The 23,344-nt window shown below is 34.5% G+C and overlaps 1 protein-coding gene across 1 annotated transcript in view; it reads left to right on the top strand.

Moving 5' to 3' along the window:
* The window catches only part of LOC129756262 (ubiquitin domain-containing protein 1), a 47,994-nt gene extending 24,650 nt beyond the window's left edge, over positions 1 to 23,344 (top strand). Inside the window, exons 2-4 of the mRNA XM_055753071.1 lie at positions 14,878 to 15,285; positions 15,365 to 15,468; positions 22,915 to 23,344. Coding sequence (XP_055609046.1) covers positions 14,878 to 15,285; positions 15,365 to 15,468; positions 22,915 to 23,070 — 668 coding nt within the window. The 3' untranslated portion in view covers positions 23,071 to 23,344. The remainder of the gene's footprint in view (positions 1 to 14,877; positions 15,286 to 15,364; positions 15,469 to 22,914) is intronic.

The following is a 23,344-nucleotide window of genomic DNA, read 5'->3' on the forward strand; positions in this document are numbered from 1 at the left end:
CATCACAACGCAATTATTGCCAAAAAGCTAAACCCCTTTCGGGGGCCTTTATATAAACTTTGGAATCTGAAATCGATTGCCCTTCCCTCAAAACTCCCGTGTGCAAATTTTCAAAGCAATCCATTGTATAATAACGTCAATATTGCTAAAAATAGTGAAAAATTAATTTATATTGACGACCCCTTTCGTCGACCCCTGGCAAAATATTTGACATCTGAGATCGATTGTCCGTCCCTGAAAACTACCGTGTGGGAATTTTCATCTCAATCCGATGTATAATAACGTCAATATTGCAAAAATGTTAAAAGGTTTATATGGACGACCCACTTTGCCGGGCCCTTAAACTGAATTGAATACCTGAAATCCATTGCTCATCTCTCAAAACCCTCATGTACCAATTTTCGTCTGAATCCGATGTATAATAACGACAATATTGCATCAACAGTGAATAGTTAACATGGATGACCCCTTTGGCCGACCCCTGATTTTAGTTTGGATAAGTGAAATCAATTGTTTGTCCCTATTAATTCCTATGTGCAAATTTTCATCCCAATCCGATGTATAAAAACGACAATATCACTAAGGCACTGAAAATTTAATATGGACGACCCCTTTTGCCGGCCCCTTACACTAAATTGGATACCTCAAATCGATTGCACGTCACTCAAAACTATCGTGTACCAATTTTCATCTGAATACGATGTATAATAACGTAAATATCGCAAAAACAGCGAACAGTTAATATGGACGACCCCTTTGGTTGTCCCCTTACACAAAATTTGACACCTGAAATCGATTGCTCGTCTTCCAAAACACTCATGTGCAAATTTTCAACACAATCCGATGAAAAATAACGTCAATATCGTGAAAATAATATTTGTCTTGTATGGACGACCCCCTTCAGAAGGGGTCATCCGAAAATCTGAAAACATTTTTTATCCTTTCTGGTCCTAATGAGTATCCATGCCAAATTTCAGCTCTCTAGCTCTTAAGACGGCTGAGTCTATAGAGGACAAACAAACAAACAAACAAACAAACAAACAAACAAACAAACAAACATACAGAAATTGCTTTTTATATATATAGATGATTTTTGTTTAAGCAATGCACGAATAATAGAAATAATTTTTTTTACTATTTGTTTATTCAATTTTGAGTTCTTTACATAAACAGATTTTCGTATAAAGTAAAAACTTTTATAAATACATCCTTAAATCTTTGAAATGGTGAGCAAATGTATACATTTAAGAAACCCTTTAGTTAAAAAAAAGAAATCTTTGAGTCGTCTTGCTTGCTTCTCATTTGATTTTAGCATAGAAAAAGATTTTTTTCCAAGGAACCTTGCAACATAAATGAAATTTTCAAAAGTTCAAGTAATAGATTTAAATTTTGTGGCTCAAATCTGATTCTTGTAAACTCATTCCAAGTTTTAAATTTTAGTTTGAAATTTGGCATTTGAAAAAACTGCACCTGCAATGTTAAATAATATACAAAAATATGGGATTCCCTGCAATTTTTTACAGGATGATAACAGAGAATATTTTTCATCGAAAATCAATCCCACAATAAAAACCCTGTAGATGATTTTAAGAAAAATAAAAATCGCATTTTCCTTAACAAATGACAAAACTAACTCGAATTTTACATTAAATTTGTAATTTGAATTCTGTTTTCAAAATGAATTGATGAAGAATTTGATATTTTAAAATCAAACTAACAATTAATTCTTGCAAGATAAATTTCCCAACGAAAAAGTCATTTGGATAATTTTATTTTGATTCTGAAACTCATTAGCTGAATCTGAATGAACATTTTGAATATTAGTTCTAAATTTTTATTCTGCACCTGAACTCAGAATTTGAATTTTGGAGTTGGAGTGTTTTAGAATTTCAATGCGATTTCTGAAATATAAAAAAACTATTCCTGAATTTGGATTCCAAATCAGCATTTCCATTCCAAGCCAAGAATTGGAATTGGTTTTAGACTCTCATCCATGAACCTATAATTTAAATTCTGACGTTTTGGTTTTCAATCAGAATTTATTATTTTTATATTTATTTATAATTATAATTTGCATACGACTTGCAAATCTATATATATATATAAAAAGTAATTTCCGTTTGTTTGTTCGTTTGTATGTTTGTCTTCAATAGGCTCAGCTGCCTTAAGAGCTAGAGAGCTGAAATTTGGCATGGGTGCTCATTAGGACCAGGAATGATGAAAAATGTTTTTAGATTTTCGGATGACCCCTTATGAAGGCGGTCGGCCATACAACAACGGTTTTATTCCCACGAACCAAAAGTCATGGCACCCATTTTGTGAACCGACTTTCGTTTCCGTTCGTTCGTTGGCGGGATTATTTTCACCATCACCATGGGCAGGCTATTAGAAACGACCATCCAGAGCTCACATGTACTGGATAGCAAATCAAAGCTTGCTGAGCATTAAAAATTTGAAAGTGAAAATTTTGGCGGGTGTTTTTTGTACCTTCTACTGTTCAAAGCACATGCTACCGGTACGAGATATTTGGATACAATTATAAGCCTACATTTTGATTGAAAAATACAACTAGCCGGTTAGGAATATATTGACTAAAATAGTAGTGGCTTTCAAGTGCTCTTTACCGGCTTTAAGTGTCAACCATTTTTATATTTTTGGAATTCCTCATGGAGAAAGAAATTATTTTTAGATTTAGAGTTATAAGTTCAAGGCTGCGATTTTAACGCTTCAATTGGAATTTTGATGGGGGATAAGAAAATCGATCAGATAATAAAATTTGAGGTTTGTGTTTTATTTTATACAACTCGATTTCACTGACCAATTTCTAACTTTTGAGTGACCATTGATGACCAATGTGGTCGATTCTACCATTTATTAATGGGATGTTTGTGCCCATGAAAAAAAAACAGATCTCATAAAAAACCTTTTTCATGATATAAAAATGGTGTTTTCGAGATGATTTGTTTTCGATATCTTCAAAAAACTATTAGTAGAACTTCCAACATTTAAGAAAAGCTAATAATAAAACAGTGCGAAATTGAAAAGCGAAAAAAATACACACATGCAATTGAAAACATGCAAAGTGAGTTTCCAACATGCTCAACAAAATCATCCATATTGAAAAGTGGGATAATCTTCAACAGATATTTTCATTAGATAAGGGATGGAAAAAATAAAAAAAAGCAGTTTAATCTTTTGAAGATAAACTATTAGGCCAAATCTATTCAATCTTCCTAAGAAATTATGTTTGTAAAAAAATGAGGTCAAAATAAGGGGCCGGCTAAAGGGGTCCTCTATATAAAGTTTTCAATCTCTTCTTAGTCATTTTTCCGTTTTTATACATCGGATTGGGTTGAAAATAGGCACAAAGGAGTTATTTGGGACAAACAATTGAATTCACTTATCCAAATTAAAGTCAGGGGTCTGCCTAAGGGGTCGTCCATATTAACTATTTACTGTTTTTGCGATATTGTCGTTATTATACATCGGATTTAGATGAAAATTCGTACACGAGAGTTTTGAAAGACGATCAATCGATTTCAGGTATTGAATTCAGCGTAAGGGGCCGGCAATGGGGTCGTCCATATTAACCTTACAATATTTTTGAAATATCGTCTTTATTATACATCGGATTGGGATGAAAATTTGCACACGGTAGTTTTCAGAGACGGACAATCAACTTCAGATATCAAAGATTGTATAAGAGGCCACCAAAAGGAGTTTAACTTTTTGGCAATAATTGCGTTGTTATGCGACAATCGACTCGAAATTTTTACACTGGTTTTTTTTGGCACGGGCAATCAATTTCTGATTTCAAATGAAGTAGCGGACGACAGAAGAGGTGTTCGTCAAATATTTTTGCAATTATTACTGTACAATTAATTCGGAAATGTATCTGGAAAATATTTAGCTATTGACTTTCATACAAACTGTTCATGACATATTCCAAGTTGAAAGCGAAACGGAGTTCGCATGGGATCAGCTAGTTTAAAATAAAATGTGAATAAAAAAATATGAATATTATTCAAGTTTTCAATTCTGGATCGCCAGTTTGAAGCTTATAATGTTTGGATTTTGCAAAAGAAATAATTTCTAACTTTTTATAAAATTGGTCTTCAAGGAATTGAATTTGAAAGCTTTGATTAAAAATCAAACAAAACCTAAGATGGTTTTAATTTCATTTATTTTAAAAAAAAATGAAAATTATCGTCTAAATATTTAAAACGCATATAAGTTTCGAAAATCACGTATCCAATTTTGAATGAAATGCTGGAAAAACTGGTTACAGAATCCGAAATATTAAAACTGAAATGCAATTAAGATTTTAATAATATGGAACTAGAACCTCTGGAATGAGTATAATCTTATTGAAAATTTTATTTTAGGAAACAAATTTCTATCAACAAGCAAGAAAATTTTGATAAACTGAAGCAGAATTCAGAACCGCGGATAAGTTTTCGAGGTTTTCCACCGAATATTAGAAATAAATGCCAGAATTGTTCGAAGTTCTAATTTCAGAATAAAAATTGTGGATTCAGAATTGATTTAGAAAAAATTTGATTAAAAATTCCGGTTCATTATGATATTTGGAATTTAGATTCTAAACACAGATTTCATTCAGAATTCAGAGAAGGTAGAATAAAGCTCTCTGTCCTAAGACTTGAATCATGCATTCAGTCAGAAGCTGGACTGAAAATGCAGATGAATTTTCAAAAAGATTCTGTTATAAGTTTGAGATTTCAAGTTTTTAAATTAAATTTTAAAATGTAAAAATATACCTAAGCTTGAGATTCTTAATTTTCACTCATTATCTGGATTTAACATACTTATTTTAAAACAGAAATAAAACCAAAACTAAAAACTCTTAATCTTAATCCATAATATAGTAACCAGTACACAGTACTATGATTTCGGAAATAATTGTTCAAATTACATTCGAAAATCATATACCCATATTCAGAATTTGAGTTCAACTTTTCAACTCCGAGTTTAAAAGTAAACTTCATTAACAGCATAAAATAAGCTTGTATATTTATCTGAATATACTGACAATTTAAATTTAGTTCATTCTGGCGATTTTTATAAATTTTATGTTCTGAGATTTTTGAGATTGATGAACCCCTTTTCAAATACACATTTATAACTTCATAACTTCCCAAGTGAAATTAAATAATAGCATTAACATTTTTCCAAGTTTTGAATTAAAATATATTAAACTTCTAAATGCGAAATCTAAAAAAATATCTCCTGTATCATCAAATATTCGGTCAAATATAACATTTTTCTGCCCTTTGATGTTGCAGCTTTCACTTCAAGACATCATTATGGGCTTTTCATTCTTTTTAGAGACATGTAGGAAATAATGACAACAAATCTCTACTTTCGCGTCCAACTCTTACAAATCTAACATGGTTTTTCGAAGAATTCATAAAGGTTTTCAATAAAATACCTTAAACTTTTTTAATTCCCCCCGCAGTTTAAAAATGACTAAATATTTGCATTTTAAATATTGTTTAATAATTTTCAAGAAAAAATTTAACCTCAAATGTCTCAAAAAATATATTTTATTCACAATAATTTTCAACATTTTGGAAACCTTTGAACCCCAAAATTGTTTTATTGACAAGTGGAAGTTTCGATTCTGATTAGTTGAACGAACTTTGAAATCTCCTAGAGAATTTCAGATCCGGAACGTCAACCACATTATATCATAATGTGGATTTAAAATGATACAATGCTGTGCTTCAAGATTTCAAAATGACGTCCAAAAATTTTAAATTATAAAAATAAAGAAGTTTCCGTAAAAAAAAAGTTGTCAAAGTTTGAAAAATGTTGTTGTTAAAGACTAAAGGCAGAAACACAATACAGCGTCGGTCGTCGCGTCACGTCAGCGGTCAACGCTGTCGATAAGTACTAAAACGCGGACGCGACGCACCCGACGATTTTTGCATTACAATTCAGCGTCAAGAGACATCTAAGATGTCTAAGACATCTAAGATGTCTCTTGACGCTGAATTGTGATGCAAAAATCGTCGGGTGCGTCGCGTCCGCGTTTTAGTACTTATCGACAGCGTTGACCGCTGACGTGACGCGACGACCGACGCTGTATTGTGTTTCTGCCTTAAGACGAAGGTGACATTTTTCTTTGAACAAATGAAATACTTAAATTACTTTCTTACCCTTTTACATTTCAACATTTAAATACTTTATTATCGGTACGAAATGTAACGAGTTTCACCACTATTGTTGCAGTTGTTAATAATTTTTGAATTAAAAAATTGATTCCCTGAAAATTTTCAGTTTCCATGCACTTTTATTTACAAATATCATAAAATGTCTATTTGTTTGGTCAATAAATGTTGTAAAAAGTACCGTGAAAAACATAACATCTCACAAGAGAAAACCGGGAAAAAACGGGAATTTAGAAGTGGAAACTCGCTGGCCACCCTGCGTTTGCTTAATTAGTTCTCGAATTGTGCGAATATTTGTATGGGGACCCCCCTCCCCGCTTCCTATTTCCTCATTGAAAGGAGGAAGGGGTACCAAATCGTTAAAGGAACATTTCTCGGAATCAAATACAATCCCATACCAAATTTGGTTCCATTTGCATGATCGGTTCTTGAGTTATTGAAACATGTTTCTTCCCCTTCCCCCCTTCCAGAGAATGGGAAGGGTCCCGGAGGCTGTAAAGGGTGATACGGTCGAAATTTGGTCAATATCAACTTGACGTATTTCTTTCAATGTTGCATTTAAAAAACCTGAACACTCCTCATTTTGAAGTTCTGTGTGTGTGTGTAGAATGTTGCTCCTATTTTGATTTTGGAATTCACTTTTTAGTTGTCAAAATGCCGTCCAAGAAAGAAGAGCAGCGTATCAAAATTTTGCTCGCGCATCGCGAAAATCCGAGCTACTCGCACGCAAAGCTGGCAAAATCGCAAAAAGTTGCCAAATCAACCGTTACAAATGTAATTAAAGTGTTTGGGGAACGTTTGTCGATAGCCAGGAAGTCTGGATTTATTCCATTATAAATCATCTGAATTGTTTTTGTCCTGTACAGACATTTGAAGGCCTAGAAAACGTCTTCGAAACTGAACCAGTCCATTGTTAGCTCATTTGAATTGGAATTTATGAATAATCCCGGGACAACATGGGAATGCCGAACCGAACCAAACCGATTCACCGAGATGGTGACGATTGGTTGGTTACTTTGTATGGCAGCTAGTGCGTAAGGTTCTCTTTCTCTCTCTCTATCGATTACGGGCCTAAACGCCACAAAAGAAAATCGATATCCTCAAACAGTCATTCGATTACCTACGCGCAAAACCATATTTACGTATTATTTGTTGATGGTGACATTTGATGCTAATGACATGGCACAACTGATTGGGAAATGCCTTTGATACGTACAATATACGGTTGCCCACCCATAAGACTGCAAATCATTCCTGGATGTCATAATGTGCTGGATTTATGCAAATTAGTCCTCGTGGGATGCTATCGTGTGAACTAATTTCCTACGGACGATACAGCGGATGAAAATACTAATATCATCATTCACGTGAATGTAATCTTTTATTCCTGTAATGTAGTGTTTGAAGATAAATATTAAAACAAATAGATTCAGGCATAACATATTTGGCTTTTGTTTTTTTAACGGCAAACTTCAAAAGAATGGAAGTGTAATTGTGTATGTTACTCAAAGAACCTTTTTGGTAAATTTGAAATATTTGGTTATCGATTCCTAATTTTTCCAGAACAAGAATAAATAAAAAAAATTGACAGTGACCGTCGAGGTCAAAAAAAGGCATGTGTTGCAGCCGTTTCACGTATCAGTCATATGCATTCATTTTTGAATATTTTATGCCACTTGCGTCGATCGGTCGTCCGTCCGTCGTCTGCCCGGCTAGAGCGTTAGCAATAATGGTGATGTGATATTGACAAAAGCTTGTAAACGCACAGTACCGTGACTCAGGCAAGCCGATTGGCAGTGGATAGTTGAAATCGAAAGGCCAAGCGGGGCGCGGAAAGAACAGTTATTTTTCCAAGACCAGGAAGTGCCAGGAAGAATGACGAAAAGTTTCCCCCCAACCAACACCCACTAATGGAATGAAAGTCATTACGCTAAACACCTCGCGCGCGTATAAGGACTGTACTCGAAAAAAACGCGACACTGTCTGTTCGGTCGAATTATTGATAGGTCGAATTGACAACAGGTTTAATGGTTGAAGTCTGAATAGTCGTTAGGCCGATTGGTTTTTACTGTTTTACGGCCAAAATGACGGTAGGCCGAAAAAACATTCTTTAACGCTAGGCCGAATGGATGCTAGGCCAATGGGACATTTTTTGACCCACGCTTGCATGTATGTTTGGAAAAATGACCGTAAGGCCGAAAGGATGTTAGGCCAGATGGGTGTTAAGCCAAATTAGCTATTGTCTTCGGCTGGATAACCTTCGGCCTGAAAATTTATTTGGCATTATAACCAATTCGGCCTAGCATCTATTCGGTCTAACGTCCATTTAGTCTAGCGACCATTCGGCCTAGCATCCATCCTGTCTAACATCTATTCGGTCCAGCATCCATGCAAACTATAGTGTCAAAGGATGTCCAAATCGTGTCAACCCAAGTAACACAGATTAAGCCAACTGGCTTTTTTCTAGTTTTATTATTTTTTTATGAAGACTTTTCTATAGCATCCAATTTTTAAAACTGTTTTATTGTTACATAGAAAATGCTTCATTTATCGTGTGTTTTAAAAGAGCCCGGAAAGTTTTGCTAAAACTTCAATAAAACACTATCTCAAGAGTGTAGCAAAAGTATTGTTAAAGCTTCAATAAAACATACTCTCCTGATTTTATTGGGGCTTTGATACCTGTTTTTATAAAGCACTCAATGCTCTTTTAAAACTGTTTTATTGGAACAGTGGATGTAGGCATGATAAAACTAAATGACAGATAATTGAAAAACGAGAAGAACTTTAACACGCTTTCACTTTTTTACCTCTTTTTGAGGTAGCATAACCTGTTTTAAAAGGATTTTGAGTGATGGTTTTGAGAAAAACGGACTATCAAAGTGATATAAATTAACACAGCTAAAATCATCTGAAAAAAAAACAACTTTGTTGCATCCGCATTCAAATTTCAAAAGAATCGCAAATCAGTCGACATCGTTAATCGCTAAATTCTAAGCGTTCTGATAAAAGCACTAACAGTGAACAATCGTTTTTTGTGATTCGATAAGAATAAATGTATTAGACAATTAATGTGTTCTTGATTGAATAATATTTATTTGTAATTCTGAGTATGCTCTTTCAGTTAAAGAAAAAAGAGTATTTGTAGTTCATATTTGTTTTTTTTTATCTTGATATCATCTGGAAAAGGTGGGTGTCTGAATGAATAAAATAACTGCAACTCACGACAATATCCACAGACTAACAATTGCAATTGAATCCAGTGTGAATGTAGTTTTTATCCTGAAGACATAGTCCTCAGAAAAACCCTCATTCAATGCCAAATAAAGTACTTGTTTTATTTGTCAATCTCTATCTCTCACTGCGAAGTTAATCTGTATTCATGTCATTCAATCAAGAGTTAACAAAATTCTCTCCGGATAAACTGACCTTGAAATTTTCTAGAAGACTGCAGCCATCGGCTTCTCTCCAGCAGAGACGGAGAAATGGAGCTTCATCACAAGCGAAAATGCTCATTCTAGGCTTTTATCAGCCTCAACAAGTTTCAGATGATATAGTCAGAATGAAGACCACTAGCACTGGTCGATCATTGTACATTTTCTACAAGTAAGAATATGTTTCGATTAAATTGAAACATTTGATTACTTGACAAACATGGTAAGGAATTTACATGTGTGCGGAATCCTATTTATAAATGTTAAAATTTGCATTTCAGAATCCACTGTAGATTGGACTATAAAGATAAAAAGTTCAGTTGACATAAGCAACGAAAACACTTTTCGATTACACCATTGCTGAATAATGCGGAAGTCTTGAGGCCTAACGGATTGAGTCTCCTTTTCAGTATTGTGCTATATAACTTATACTGATTGAGTTTTTTTTGTTTAAATAAATTATTGGCTTGAATTGGATACATTTTTATGTTAGAAACACATTTAATATCTGACTTGTATCAAATCAAGAAAATAGTTTTATTAACAATAAATTTTCACTTTTAAACTAGCAACTTTCAGAAACAGTTAATCAAACAAGACCCGTTCTCCTTTATTACCCACTTAATTGAAAACCCAAAACAAAAATTAAACTGATGGATTATTTAGTCCACGGTTCGCTAGTTTCTACAAAAAAACATTAAGAGCAAATACTAACACTGGCTAAGGTAAATCTTCTCAGAACGATGATAATACGAATTATTATTATTTAGCTTTCACGGAGAAAAAAGTAGGGGAGAGTGGGGTATCGTGGGCCATGGGGAAACGTGGGCCACTTTTAATATCTCAGATGTGTGTTGAAATAAAAATCTCAAACCAACTGTCATCGTCGTCGCTTTGCGTGAGCATGTATTCCTATATGTTGTTGACTGAAATACGCATCATATGCTTCTTTTATTTATCAAGCTAAAAAAAGTTCGAAAAATTTACTTGCATAATTAAAAAAAACACCCGCTAATTTTATCGATGTGGAACCTAAAGTGCATAACAAAAATATGCTCATACGGTTATGATCTTATTTTTGTCATGATCTTTCACGTGGAAAAGGAATATTTGATGAAACATCAATAAGTCACACAAACGCAATCCATTTGCAAATCATAGCTTGTGGGGAATCGTGGGCCACACATCTTAAACCACCTATATTTTTATGATTTTACACACATTCTGAACTTAAAATACGTTTTTCCTATCTGTAAAGTTTTCTTATGCCAAATGAAGAGTTATGAAAAATATTTTGTCCATCCTATATAAGAAATTTTGCCAAAACGTTCGCGAGCCAGGTTTTGGAATCTATGCGATCATACACAGCTCTCTTTTTTATTTCATCATCTGAAACTGCTTTAAAATAACGAAATGAATTAATAAATCACAGTTTTGGGTCAACTCATAAACTTTGCATGTCATTTGGTCAATTTGAATTTGGTGGCCCACGATTGCCTACCATTTTTTCAGAATTTGGGGGAAATAACTTATAAATTTAAAAAAAAAACCTTATGATACCTTGAAAATGTAGAAAACCATACCATTTTTTATTTTCATTTTATCTTTTATAATAAAGAAGTTATGGAACAACGAAAAAAAGTGGCCCATGATTCCCCACTCTCCCATATAGTATTTCCAACAATAATATATATAAAAACAATCATATATCTGATTGATTCTCGACCAACTATAATTATCAAAAATAATGTACGATTGATGTTATACATTCAACAATAATTATAGTAGATTCAAATATGATAATCTGATTGATTTGATTGTAAATATTATAAATTCAAATATAATAATATGATTGGTTTAATTATAAATATGGTAGAAGCAACTATGACAATATAATTGATTTAATATTAAATATGATTGATTTAATTATATTTCTATGATTCAATGAGGTAAACTATAAATATTGTAATTTTAATTCTGTTTATATTGGAAGTTATCATATCTTAAGATTCAGAATAATTTTATGGCTGGGTTTTATTTTCTTTTAATTAATCATTTCAGCATTTTGCATCTAGTTCGTTTTAGCCGCCACGATGCTAGAAAAGCTGACCGGAAATCCCGATGTCCGCGTCCTGGTTCCTCCGCTGTTGTTCTTTTTGTATCTTGCCCAGCAAATTGGGCGTCTTAACTAATCGGTCCCGGATGACGTCCTTAGAAGTCCGTGCTTCGGCACCCGGCGAAGATTGACCTTGTAGGGGGAAAGTTCTATTGACATTTACACAATGAAGATCAAAATTGGCCACTTTGAGTTGTATATTGTTTGAAAGGCGATACGTTTCTGATTGCAAAACTGTAAAATATGTAACCGAACTCGTCCGAACTCAGGAGATATAACCAGTTCAAAATGACTATTTTTGTTAAGTATTTTGCAGATATCTCGTTTAAACTTCAAAATTTTTATACAGTATATTAAGCAAAAGTGTAAAACTTTTCTGTCTTCAAAACTCTCTAGAACATATTTTATATAAAAAATCACGCTCAAAAAAGTTATGTTGAAAAAACTGAAAATTGATGTTACTTTTCTAAAAACTGTCATAACTTTGAAACGATTAATGTTACAGCTATGACTTCTTTAGCAAAGTTGCTAGAATTGGTACAAGCTAAAAACTTTTTTCAGACAATACAGCTCTAAAATGGATATTAAAAAAGTTAGTTTTTCTAACTCACTACTAAGTGGATAAATCAATTTTTCCAAAAACTAATTTTTTAGCCCTTGTAATGCTGGTCATTTGTCTCGAAGACACTATAGGTCTAAAACAAACAGTTACGGCAGAAAATAGTTTTGATCGCCTTTTTCATGTTATACCCCTGTGTGCGCTGCAGGGAACACGTTCTGGTCTCACACTTACGATTTTTTTAAATTTTAGCTAAAGAACACGGATGAACACTATAGTATTCAAGTATCACACAATCAATCATAAAAATATATTTTAATTTACTATATCTATAGTTCAATACCTAGGATCAATCAATCATGTTTACAGATGAATCAATTATATCACTACAGTTGAGTCTGTCATATTTATAGTTGAATGCGAGAGGTCATCCAGGAATATATTGTTGAATCTATTATATTTATAGTTGAATGCCTAAAGTCAATCATACATTTGTAGTTGAATCTACCATATGAACAATTATATCAATTATACCATTACAGTTGATTCTATTATATTCATAGTTGATTGTGTTAGGTCAATCAGCAGTTTATAGTTTAATCAAATATATTTATATTTGAATGCTTAAAATCAATTATACAATTGTAGTTGAATCTATCTCATTTATAATTGAATCAATTATACCATTACAGTTGAATCCATTATATTAATAGATGTTTGTCTAAATTCAATCATCAGTTTGTACTTTATTATATTGATAATTGGATGCAAAAAAATCAACTACGCTTTGATGATTGGTATAACCAGCTGAAATAATTAGAACAACTGCAGTCTTTTTTCCGTGTTAAGGCCAGGCTTTTGATGGCAAAAAATGATCTATTCCAAAACAGTCTGAGGTTATTTGAAAACAATACCTACTTGTTATTTATAGCTGATTGACCATCCTTATAGTCAAAAGGAAACAAAACAAATAGTTGCATGAATGCCTTTTGCCAAGCAACAAATCGGAGTGTTCTCATTTATTTCGACAAACTTCTCGTACTCAAAAATGGATAAATTCATCATGAACGTGTATTCCATTTAGAGAAAAGTCAAACGAATCTGTGATTCAAACTCTCTTAAAACTCTCATAAAACTGTTTATTGAAATAGTTTTATTACAACATTTTTCTGACAGGCATAAAACAATTTTATAACTGCTTTAAGATATTCAATATTACCTTAATAAAAGCCATGTTGATTGAGAAACTCAATCGATATTACAGAAGCCATCCTGCTGGAAATAATATTATAAGATTTAAAACTAGACATTTTGCAACAAATTTGACAATGTTTGCGGTACTATTTGTTGTATAGGTAATGAATTTCAATGTTAAAAAATAATTGCAACATTTGAGCAAAAAAATATTTTCCCTTAATTATTATTTTTTAATTACAGAAATGCTTAAAATGTGGTCAACCTTGATTTTTTTAGGCGCGGCGTTTTGATGATATTTCGTATACATTTCATCAGAAAACTTAGGTTGCAGGAAGTTTCATGCCAAGATATAAATAAATGAAAATATTTTTAAAACTATTTGAATGCAATCTTCACCAATCACCATTTGTTTGGGAGAGTAAGTGATAATACGAGAAAAAAAACACGGACCAGAAAGCTCCCACAATAAAATTCCTATCAGATTCCATGACATAGTTTTAAAAGAGCTCTGGGTAGTCTTAAGAGAGCTCTGAATGGTTTCTCAAAGCTATGCTATTCGACCTAATGACTATTCGGCCTAGCGACCATTTTATCGGTGGACGGGTTTTTACCTTGTTGTCGTGAATTCCGGCCTATATGAGCTTCTTTACTTTACCACTCTCCAATCGAAAAGATCCGATTGCGCTTCATAAAATCCCACACCTTCCGTGGAATCAAGGGTTTACGCTTTTATACAAATCTTAGTTCACCGTTAAATCATCTACATCTCACAGAAATATTTTGTCTAATAAACTAAGCTAGATTTTTGGTCGATGCATTTCTTCATAAGAAGGAATCTCAACAACAGATTAGTGTTGCACATGTAAACATTACATTTCTATAGGGAGCTTCATTAAAAATATCCACAATTTCCCTCGATAGTGTTGCATTTTTTTTCGTGTACAGTCTTTATTGACGGACGACGGGCGCTCTTTGCTTGCAGTCAGTCCTTTGGCGGTAAGCAGGCGGCCACAGGCTATTGGCCGGCACTAATCGTTGCCACCCCCGCACTACCACCTACTATTCGCCACAATTACACGTGGCTGGGAACAAACATGGACTGCGCCAGAGTGTATCGTGTGTGTACCTATGTAAAATGGGACACGACAATTGATTTGTTTCGAGATACTATCGCGCCCGTCATTACAACGGTGCTCGGTTCCGGTGTTGATGTGGAGCCAGTCCTTGAGAGAAATGATTGTCCTTTTTTTTCCTCCTGTCCCTTGACAGAAGGTTATTTCTGTACCATTTACGATAATGATTATACGCCCCAGCTTTCGTATTAGGATTTCACAAATGATAAATAATAATATCGGATATTCTCGTTTTTTCTGAATTTTCCAGGAATTATCGCAGGATCGGCCACTGGATATGTCGGTGCGCAACGCAAAAATCATCCGCTGTGTCACGAGACGATCCGCTGGAAGTCGGAGGTGCCCTTGACCGAAGGTCAGTTGCGGAGCAAACGGGACGAATTTTGGGACACGGCTCCGGCTTTCGAGGGGCGCAAAGAAATCTGGGACGCCTTGAGGGCGGCCACCAGTGCAGCAGAGGCTCTTGATTTCCAGCTGGCGCAAGCTATCCTCGATGGGGCCAACATTACCGTACCCAATGGGTACTTAACGGAGTGCTACGATGAGCTCGGATCCCAGTATAAGCTACCAATCTACTGCTTGTCCTATCCGATCAACATCGTCAAAGAAGACTATGGACGTGATTCGCCGGCCGAATATTCGGAACCTGTTGATGGAGGTAAATGTTTTCATTTGTTCCAATTTTAACAGTAGCATAATCTGTTTTTTTTTTTTCTTATTTGCTTTTCTTACAACAGGCACCGAAGTCATTCTCAAGCTGCGGCTTTCGTCCACCTGTACAGATGTTAAATTAGCAGTTTATTCTAAAGACACAATTGGCCAATGTAAAAAGAAGCTACAGGTGAGTGATTTTTCCTGTGATTTACTCTGTAGATCTAAATCAGCGACCGAGAAGGACTTTATTTTAATCAATTGAAGTTTTTTTAAAGACTATTTTACACTTAAAAGGTCAGCAAACGTTCAACAAAGTTGCTGTGTATCATTTCAAATGAATCATCCTGTTTTCGTACCTGATAATACCTAACCTACACAGTAAACGAAAATTACCGAGTTCGGTAATTTTTTTACCGAAATCCTAACATGTGTAAATCGTTAAACTATTCGGTAATTTTTTTCGGTAAAAAATATACGAACATCGGTAAATCGATTCTTCATTTACCGATGTTCTTTTATTTTTTACCGAAAAAATTACCAAACAGTTTAACGATTTGCACATGTTAGGATTTCGGTAAAAAAATTACCGAACTCGGTAATTTTCGTTTATTGTGTACTATAGGGTACAGAAAACAAATGCTGGTTGAAACTTGATTACAAAATGCAATTTACTCACTTAAGGTTTCAGTTTCGATTTTCTGATTCTTATGGTCGAAATAAAACAGGGTGGCCACCCATCCGGGAAAAACGGGAAAAGCGGGAAAAAGACGGGATTTGAAATCCAACGGGAAAAAAGCGGGAAAAAGCCGGGAATTTTTTCGAAAAGTCGGGAATTTTTGGCTCAGAGGAAATCTGTTCAACGAAGTTTAGTCGAAATAGGTCGAAACGTGGAAATGAATTGACAGTTGATCACCAGTCGCTTTCCAATTGATTTCGACCGATTTCAACCAGGTCGAAACGAATCCTCCTGCCGAACTGGATCGGTTTCGATTAGTTTGAACGTGCTTCATTGAACAACAAAATGATGTTCCCGAAGAGCTAGATTGCTTATCGAATAGAAATGGGAAAGAAGCTATTTGATTCCACACGGTATTGCTCTATATTTTTTGAATGAAGTTTTCAATTTACTACAGAATTGCAGCGAGTTCGTTTTAGGATTTGACGAAACGTTAAATAAGATTTTGCATAAGCAAAAAATGGATATTAGTGTGCGCTTCTGGAATCAAAACACAAACCTTGTTGAAGCATGGTATATTGGTTCTACATTCTTATCGCCGACGCGCTCGAATGACCTTCTGAATGGCGTGAAACTATGTTTTTCGAAAAATCCTGATCTACTGAAACGAGTGATCCAGTCTTCTATGGATGGTCCAGCAATTAATTGGAAAATGCTCAAGGAACTCTAGCGAGGTTCGCGAACTTGCTTCGAATCCGGCGAACGAGATTCTTACCATTGTGAGCTGTGAAATTCACACTGTTCATAAGGCGTTCAAGAAGGGACTGAGGAAAAGTGAATGGAATTTGGATGAATTTTTGAGGACGTTGTATAGCCTGTTCAAAAACATTCCACTAAGAAGGGCAGATTATACTGCAGTAACGGGTTCAACTATATTTCCGTTAAAATTTTGTGACGTTCGCTGAGTGGAAAATGAACGCGTTGCAGAATGTGCTGCCAAAATGCTACCGTACCTCAAACGGTTTGTCGACGAGGTAAAAAAAATCAAGAGAAGAAAAAGATTAAGAAAACCATTCAAATTTTAAGCGAACTTTTCAATTGATTTCCCGGTCGAAGGTATTCGACATTGTTACTAAAGCTGTAGATGATAATTTGCTGGGATCAAAAATGAGTTTTTTTTTTTGTTACGGCCACTTCGACTGTTGAGTTCTTTTTACGCGAGTATCAGACAGAAGCACCGATGGTTCCGTTTCTCTTAGATGATTCTACCGGGCTTGTAAGAGATTGATGGAGAAAGTTGTAACGTATAAAAGCCTGAACGACTAAACTTAAAATCAGAAACACTTATTGGAATTGAACTCTATACTCTGACAGCTATAACGATAACAAAATCGTTAATCCAATATGCCCGCAATTTTCACTCGAGATATGTCGAGTCCTTAAAAACAAAAAAAAAATGGAGGAAAATCTGAAAAAAACTAGAGCAAAACGGAAGCGAGAGGCAGAAAAGGAGGCTAAGGAACTGGAAGCAAAAAAAATTGAAGGTGCTTTCCGATGCTCATAGAGAGGCAAGCTTAATGGACAAAAAATTAAAACACTTAAAAATATATGAGATACAAATAAATTTGAAAAATGATAATCATGCGTATTTTAATTGATAAACTCTTTTTCGAATCGAATTATATAGTATTAAAAATTGAAAAAAAAATCCTGCTTACCAATCTAATGATTTTTAAGTTAATTGGTAAACATTACTGAAACAAAAACCATTTAAAGATCATTTACCACTAAAAGAAAGCTTAATCGATTTTCGTTTATATGGTTTCAAAAATGAATATTCGGATTTTTGTTTGGTTTTCTGTTGTATAAAACCGGGAATTTCGTGAGACCATGCGGGAAAAAAAAACGGGAAAAATGCGGGAAATCAAAATTAGATTTTGAGTGGCCACCCTGATAAAAGATCGCTTCCGTTGACGATTCGGAGCCATCGTCTTTAACAGCCAATCAAGATTCCCGTCAACAGTTCTGAACTTAGGATTCTGTGGAATTGCTTTTTCGATATCCAACTGTATTGCAGTCAAGCCTCTCAGCAGATTTTGTTCAGATTTGTTTGCATCGTATGTTCAATTCATCTTCATTTAAACTTTAGAATCTCAACTTTTAAAGCTTTTCATGACATTGGCAATGTAATGGAAATAGTTCCACATCAATTCCATGAGATACAGATTTTCGGTCGTAGAGAGATCAGCCGTTATCGCCAGTAGTTTCGGATCCAAATTCAGATTACCTTCTTGGCACCGTGACCGTAGACTTACGTAGACGAACTATCTTGTACTGTTATGTAGATAGGGATAATCGAACCCCCACTTTCCGTGGTTTTCTTTATCACTTTCTACCGGCCAATCAACGATGCGCACCAGCAAAGGAAACGTTTTGAAATTTGCTGATTTGCTACAGGATTATTTGAACCGATGTGATATGTTCAAAAAACTACCAGGTCAATTTTCAGTAGAATCCTGTTAAAATTCAATTTGCACTGTGTGAAGATCAACGTTAGTCTTCTTTCTTCGGTACCTTTACTCCGCATATAGTCGGTAGTAGAGATGTACCGAATATTCGTTCGGCCGAATATTCCGCGCCAAATATCTCCGTTAAGCCGAATATTCGGCTCACCGAATAGTTGAGCTAATTATTCGGCAGAATAGGCCGAATATTTATTATTTAAATTTATACAATAACAAACTTGACAAATTTTTCAAATGATTATGGATAATTTATGAAATATCCTAAAGTAATGTGGGAAGAGCTACACATTCATCAAAAACTTATGTTTCAGCAATACATATTAGGGGTATCTGTATACTTTTCACTGTAGATCATACAGAAGAATGCTGACGAACATCGCTTGATGCTTTATTTATTGTTTATTCCATATTTTCTTGAAATATCCATTCTAGCCCATGAATCCAGTGAAGAATTCAAGAAAAGTTTAATCTTGCCGAGATGATCAGATATTGTTTAAAACTTTCCGGATTTTGCCCGGGTTCATTTAGATCATCTGCTAAATCAAACAAAAAACTAAAAAATTCTATTTGAAAATTTTTAGATTCTATATTCAAAAAATGAATTCCAAAATGAACATATTTTTTTGTTCAATCCTTCGATACGAATTTTACACTGCTGCTGTGATTCAACAACGAAAACATGAAATTTCAGGTTTTTTTTTTCTTTTTTCTCTTGCATGTTTAAGAATGAAGCCTAGATGTCGTTCAGATTTGCCCTTTTTTTTATTTATTTTTTTTTCAAAAATCGTTCTAAATTTCCGATACGTTGTTTTTAACAACTATTTTGAAAATATCTTACTGAAATTCGATCTTCAACTTATTCGCTATCAAATAAGCAATATCAAATTACTTGGCACCTGTTTCGACATATTTTTGTCCCAGATTTCACAGGAACTCAATCACCTTGTTGATAAATACCCTAGAAGCAACAAGTCATCTGATGTCTTTCCTGTCTTTCCTGGTTGAAAATAATCGACTCAAAACACGAGGGACATTAGAGGAAGAAATAGAAGGAAATGGCAACATTCACTTTTGTTTTTTTCATTAAATATTCAATAGAATATTCGACCGAATATTCGAATTATAGTTTGAATGATAGAAGTCCAAAAAGTCCAATTTTCGTAGAATGACTGTATCTCAGGCCAGCTCATTTTTTGTGATATAATAGTTTGATAGTTGATCTAAATATCGTTCGCGAAAAATTTGATCAAAAAATATCACCAGAGTAAAAAGTTGTGGAAGTTCAAAGTCGAAGTTCTCAACGGTATTCTTGTGTTTTTTCAAACGAACTTTAAATTTACGGCGGGTTTGGCCGATGTGAAACGCCGGGCAACCTTTGCATGAAATTTCGTAATTTCCGAATATATCTCCGCTTGCGGAATCTTGCCTTTGAGACAAGGAGATCCTTCAATGTGTTTCCGCTTTTTTACGCAACCCATGCTGTAGAAGAATCTGACTTATGCCGTTATTTAATCTCGGATAAAACAATAAAATCGTTTTTTGTATCTAAATAACATTACATTACGCTTTATTTGGCTGATAAGTTTTCAAATTATGCCAAATATAATATGAATAAAGACCTGCATCCTTCTTTCCGACTCCACCCAGAAATGATGGAGGGTCTCAAATTAATAGTACACAAGCAACCTCTCTTCCTTTTACTTGTTAAGTTCTCGATTTATGCCAACAAAATTGTATGGAAGCCCTGATTGGTTAAGTTAAACAGTTTTCAAGCTATACAACGCAATTTATGTGGAACTCCCTCTGTCGCTCCCTTCTTCACACTGCAATGCAGAAAGGTTTGTAAATAGAAACATATCTCGTACCCCAATACCTTCCCCTGTTGAAGTCATGTTGATATTTTTTTTCGCTATTTACTAAACTTGTAGACATGACACATTACAACTTGAAGTGTTGCCAAACAGCACTTGTCATGGTATGAAATCTGGCGACTTTTTATACTGCAAATTACTAAATTTTATTTGTTTTAGCAAAAAGTGCAAATTAAATTCATATGAATAATCTGTAACTCAATGAGTCAAGGAATAGAGTGGTTTTTAAATGAGTTAAAATATGATTAAAATTTGTTATTCGGCTGAATCACACCAATTTTTCTTCTGCTAAGGGTCCTTTTTAGACATTTCAAGATTTCAACTTACTGACCTTATCTGTTCATTGACAATCGATTGAAAACAAATTTTAAAAAATTGAATGGGTCCAAAAAAAATTTATGCTTCGACGGTGGTGTGAATATTTTCTAAAAATTAGCATGTAAACATAACACAAAACCTCAAAATGACGATTTTTCGCCGAGAAGGGAAAGTTATCAAAGTTTCTCTTGTTTCTATTTTTTAATTTCAATCTTCAATTCAAATTTCAATTTCAATACAGATACACCGGGGAAAGTGCAAACAGATTTTACCATAGTTGAACCAGTTGAACTATTATAAATCTAAGAAAAATCTGTTATTCTTAAAAACAAAGCAATTTTCGTTTATTGCATAACTAAATCAGTTCTCAACAAAATTTAAATTGCTGGAAAAAACAGCAAACGTTAATGCTGATTTCCAGCAATTCGAATTGCTGGAAAATCAGCAATCCAGATAGCTGGAAACCAGCTATTTCTTCCAACACCATCGGCTGTATTTAGTATCAAATTTATGTTTTAATTCAAAATTATTACTGGCGGTGCATATAATAAACAATAAAAACAATTATTTCCTCCAATTTTCAATAAAGTGATATGTATTTATTACCAGAAACACGATATTTTTTTATAAAGACTCTATAACACCGGCTCTGGGCTGGCAGCTTTGTGCCAAAGTGTTGATCATCTCCCACCTGTAAAAATAGTTTTGTTTAAAATATTTTAGAGAATATCTATCTGTCCAATAAAAACTCACCCTTGATTTGTTATCTGGTTGCTAGAATATAAAGGAGAATAAAATAATTATATTAATTTGACCAAAATTTGTGAAATAGAATCTTACCTCAGCGTACGAAACAAAAACAAAGTCCAAATTGACAACTCGATTGCTGATTTTCCAGCAAACTAGATCAATTGCTGGAAAGTCCAGCAATTTGAAAACCGATTGCTGATTTTTCAGCAAAAATGACAAGAACAAAACCGAATGCTGAAAAATCCAGCAATTCGAAAACCGATTACTGGTTTCCAGCAAAAATTTGGATTGCTGAACTTTTCCAGCAATTTTTTTTGCTGGAAATCGAGACAAAAATTTACAGTGCACTTTTATTGAATTCTGTTCTAAGCAAAAAACCTTAAATCTTAAAATCTTGTTTTTCATGAATAACTTTGGTCCCCTTCGGCCGATTTCTTTTGAAAATGGTTTTTCTTAAAGCCTAAACTATGCCAAATATTCCATCCGAAGACTGCATTTCAATTGGACTTATGATAAAAAAGTTATTAGACTTCAAAAATGGGCTAACTTTTTTCAGGGTGATATTCATCTCTATCAATGACTGAGAGACATTGCTTCGAGCATTTTGACGCAGCATTAACAGTGATGAATATCACCCTGAAAAAAGTTACCCCATTTTTGAAGTCCAATAACTTTTTTATCATAAGTCAAATTGAAACGCAGTCTTCGGATGAAATATTTGCCATAGTTTAGGAGCCTCTCTGCCTCTCGTAGCACTGTGAGCCAGTTTAGTATAAATTTACAGCTATTTTGGTGCTTATGGTTACTTGGGCTTTTTGGTCTAAGTTTGCTAAGAATGCGAAAGATCACTTTCGAAACCAGATTTTCTCATGGAATTAGGTGGTAGCTTCCTGTGACAGGGTTTTGATAGCTACTACAGGTTAAGTCTTTCTTCGCAGCCTACTTTCCGATTTGGTTGAACACTTCGATTAAGAAGTTGTTCCAAGCGTTTAGTAATATACGAACAGAGGGAGTCAGATAGTTGAGAATAATCGTGAATTTGATACATAAATTCTAAATCTGTAGCCCTTTTAGAGTATTCATTAGCCAACCCATGGAACGATTGTATCGCTCAAACAACCGATCAATGTCGTGGTAACGAATTCCACAAGCACCAAAAAATTTGAGGGGAGAAAATTCATCATTTCTGAAAATCTCATGCGTTGGATCATGTATGAAGTCTTGCTCACATCTTTCAAAACCAGAGCAAAATTCCACTGATTTTGGAACTTAAATGAAGATTACGAGTAACCTCACCTGTTACAAACATCCGGCCTAACCTTCAGTGTTCGCAGTACTTAATTAAAAAAATCTCATATTCCATGAAAATTATGCTCCATCCATTTGAACATTTCGTGCAATTGAAAAAAAATGAATTCAAATGCAAATAATTCAATACAAATAATTATAATGACATGACTGACAATATTTTTTTCCCGCTCTCTGCCCGGCAGGCCCAGGAACGGATCGATGCATTTACCCAGCGGTGGTTCTACGGAGGCAAGCTACTAGGTGATAAAATGCACATCGACGAAGCCAGCATACAGCCCGGCTACATCGTGCAAGTAATTGTAAATACTGAAAAACAATCGTCTCTCGCGATTAGCTAGCCGAGAAACGCCAGCAACCGTAGCCAAAAATCGAAGAACCAACAACTACAACAACGGCAACGCTCCAGGCGCCAGCCCGAAATCGGCGAGGGAACAGATGGCTTTCGGATGGCCGACGGAAGGGTGGCCGCAGGGCTGGAGATTGCTGTTCTGGTGCCGAATCCGAACGCTGGTTGCCGGATTCATGATGTGTTAATAAACGTTAAATACTATTCAAATTAAGAGGAGGTGTTCTGGGGCACACGGATTTGCAACAAGTTGCAGCAAACTAAAG

Source organism: Uranotaenia lowii, chromosome 3 (assembly GCF_029784155.1).
Source record: "Uranotaenia lowii strain MFRU-FL chromosome 3, ASM2978415v1, whole genome shotgun sequence".
NCBI lineage: Eukaryota > Metazoa > Arthropoda > Insecta > Diptera > Culicidae > Uranotaenia > Uranotaenia lowii.